This window comes from Priapulus caudatus, unplaced genomic scaffold (genome assembly GCF_000485595.1).
Source record: "Priapulus caudatus unplaced genomic scaffold, Priapulus_caudatus-5.0.1 Scaffold247, whole genome shotgun sequence".
In the NCBI taxonomy this organism is placed as follows: domain Eukaryota; kingdom Metazoa; phylum Priapulida; class Priapulimorpha; order Priapulimorphida; family Priapulidae; genus Priapulus; species Priapulus caudatus.
The window spans coordinates 62,610-64,462 of NW_014577308.1; the positions used below are offsets into that span (position 1 = coordinate 62,610).

Below are 1,853 nucleotides of genomic sequence, written 5' to 3' on the forward strand. Positions count from 1 at the left end.
GAGAGCAGGACAGTCACACCTCCCATGACGTTTGTGTTGTGCCGAAGGTCTTGTAGGGTGTTGTCGAGTGCTTCAAAGGCCCCTTTGTGGCTTATTGGTTGCCTCGTCCCAGATGATGAGCTTGCACTCTTGGAACAGCTTGGTCTTTATGGAGCCACGGCTGATGTTGCAGGTTGGATTTTGCCGCTTTGCCAGGTTGAATGGCAGCTTGAAGGCTGAGTGAGCAGTGCGCCCTCCGTCTATCAGGGTGGCAGCAATGCCTCTTGAAGCAACTGGCAGGGCAATCTTCCTCGTCTGCCTGACCTTGGCCAGAAGGTTGGTAACGAAGGTCTTGCCTGTTCCGCCAGGAGCGTCAAGGAAGAAGAGGCCGCTACGTTTTTTTTTTCAAATTTTTTGGGTCAAATTTTTTTGGCCTAAAATGGTCGTCGCGTCATGCTGATTCAGAATATATATGGTGTTGGGGGTCACCTTTTACGGGGGAGGGGGAGAAGATAAACAGACAGACCGAAAAACAGACTCGCCCTTTATGTAAGAGATATATAATATTATTATAATATATAATAGGGTTAGGGTTAGTCAGTAATAGCTAAACGAGCCAGGTAAAACAGAGGTCAGGGGGACATAGACCCTACGAGCGTAAGTTATACTCTTCACATTTTCAGATCCAATGTCTTTGTAACCCTCAGTTAACATTTGCTAATTCAAGGGTTATGTCACGCTCTAAGGTCGTGCACTTCACATTGTTAAATTGGACTAATTGCTGCACTTGCATCTGTTAATTAATAGCTTGTCTATCTAATGTCTTGTAATAACTAATAGTGCCATCACTTTATGCACAGGCGTGCGTGTGTTCTTGCCTGCAAAGGTTTATGCATGTGTGTGTGAGCGAGCGTGCGCACGTGGGTTCGTTCATGCATACGTGCTTGTGCGCGTGTTACTGTTTGCTAAAACCACGTTGCTGCGGTTATACCATCTGGCTCCAGGGTCCCTGTTATCGTGCCCGTCGTCATTGTGCATGCGAGGTCGTACTGTGTTTTGAAACATGCTCTTGCTGCGAACAAACGCATGCGCGTTTTCAGTTGGGAATTTCCAGTGGCAGCATGTGCCGCGTAGGTGTGTGTGTCTGGCAGGTATTACGTGCTGTGCGGGGCAGATGATGCCGCACTTCCACACTGCGGATCATCAGTGCGGGCATCATGTAATGCTGACGTATGATTGTGTCTTCTTGCAGCCTTCGAACCAGTCCAGTGTGTCGGTGAGAAGCAATCCCGAGGTCACTATAAGAATCACACCTTCAGATCTTGCTACGGAAATCGAACAGATCGTCAAGCAGCAGATGGTGAGTGAGTGAGTGAGTGAGTGAGTGAGTGAGTGAGTGAGTGAGTGGTGAGTGTAGATACGTGATTTCCATACATGAACATTGTGAGATACGTGATGTTCGCATACATGAAACATGTGTTAGATACGTTGATGTTCCCCTACTAAACATTCTAAGATACGTAGTGTTCCCATACATAAACATTGTGAGATACCACTGATCGCTTCCCATACATCGAACATTGAGATACGTGATGTTCCTACATGAAACATTGTGAGGATCTCTTCTCGAATCACCTCTCCTCGGTCAGCTCTTTCTCTCGCTCTCTCTCTCTGCTCTCTCGTCTCTCTCTCTCTCCTCTCTCTCTCTCTCTCTCTCTGCTCTCTCTCTCTCTCTCTCTCTCTCTCTCTTCTCTCCCTCCTCCTCTCCCCGCTTCTCCCCCTCTCCCCTTCTCTCTCGCTCTCTCTGCTCTCTGTTTAGCGCGTTGCGTCTCTTTCTCTCTCTCCATCTGCTCGCTCTCTCTCCTCGTCTCTCT

The 1,853-nt window shown here is 48.0% G+C and overlaps 1 protein-coding gene across 1 annotated transcript in view; it reads left to right on the plus strand.

Moving 5' to 3' along the window:
- The window catches only part of LOC106807996 (triple functional domain protein-like), a 76,962-nt gene that overhangs the window by 61,686 nt on the left and 13,423 nt on the right, over positions 1–1,853 (plus strand). The window contains 1 exon segment of the mRNA XM_014810535.1: positions 1,232–1,339. Coding sequence (XP_014666021.1) covers positions 1,232–1,339 — 108 coding nt within the window.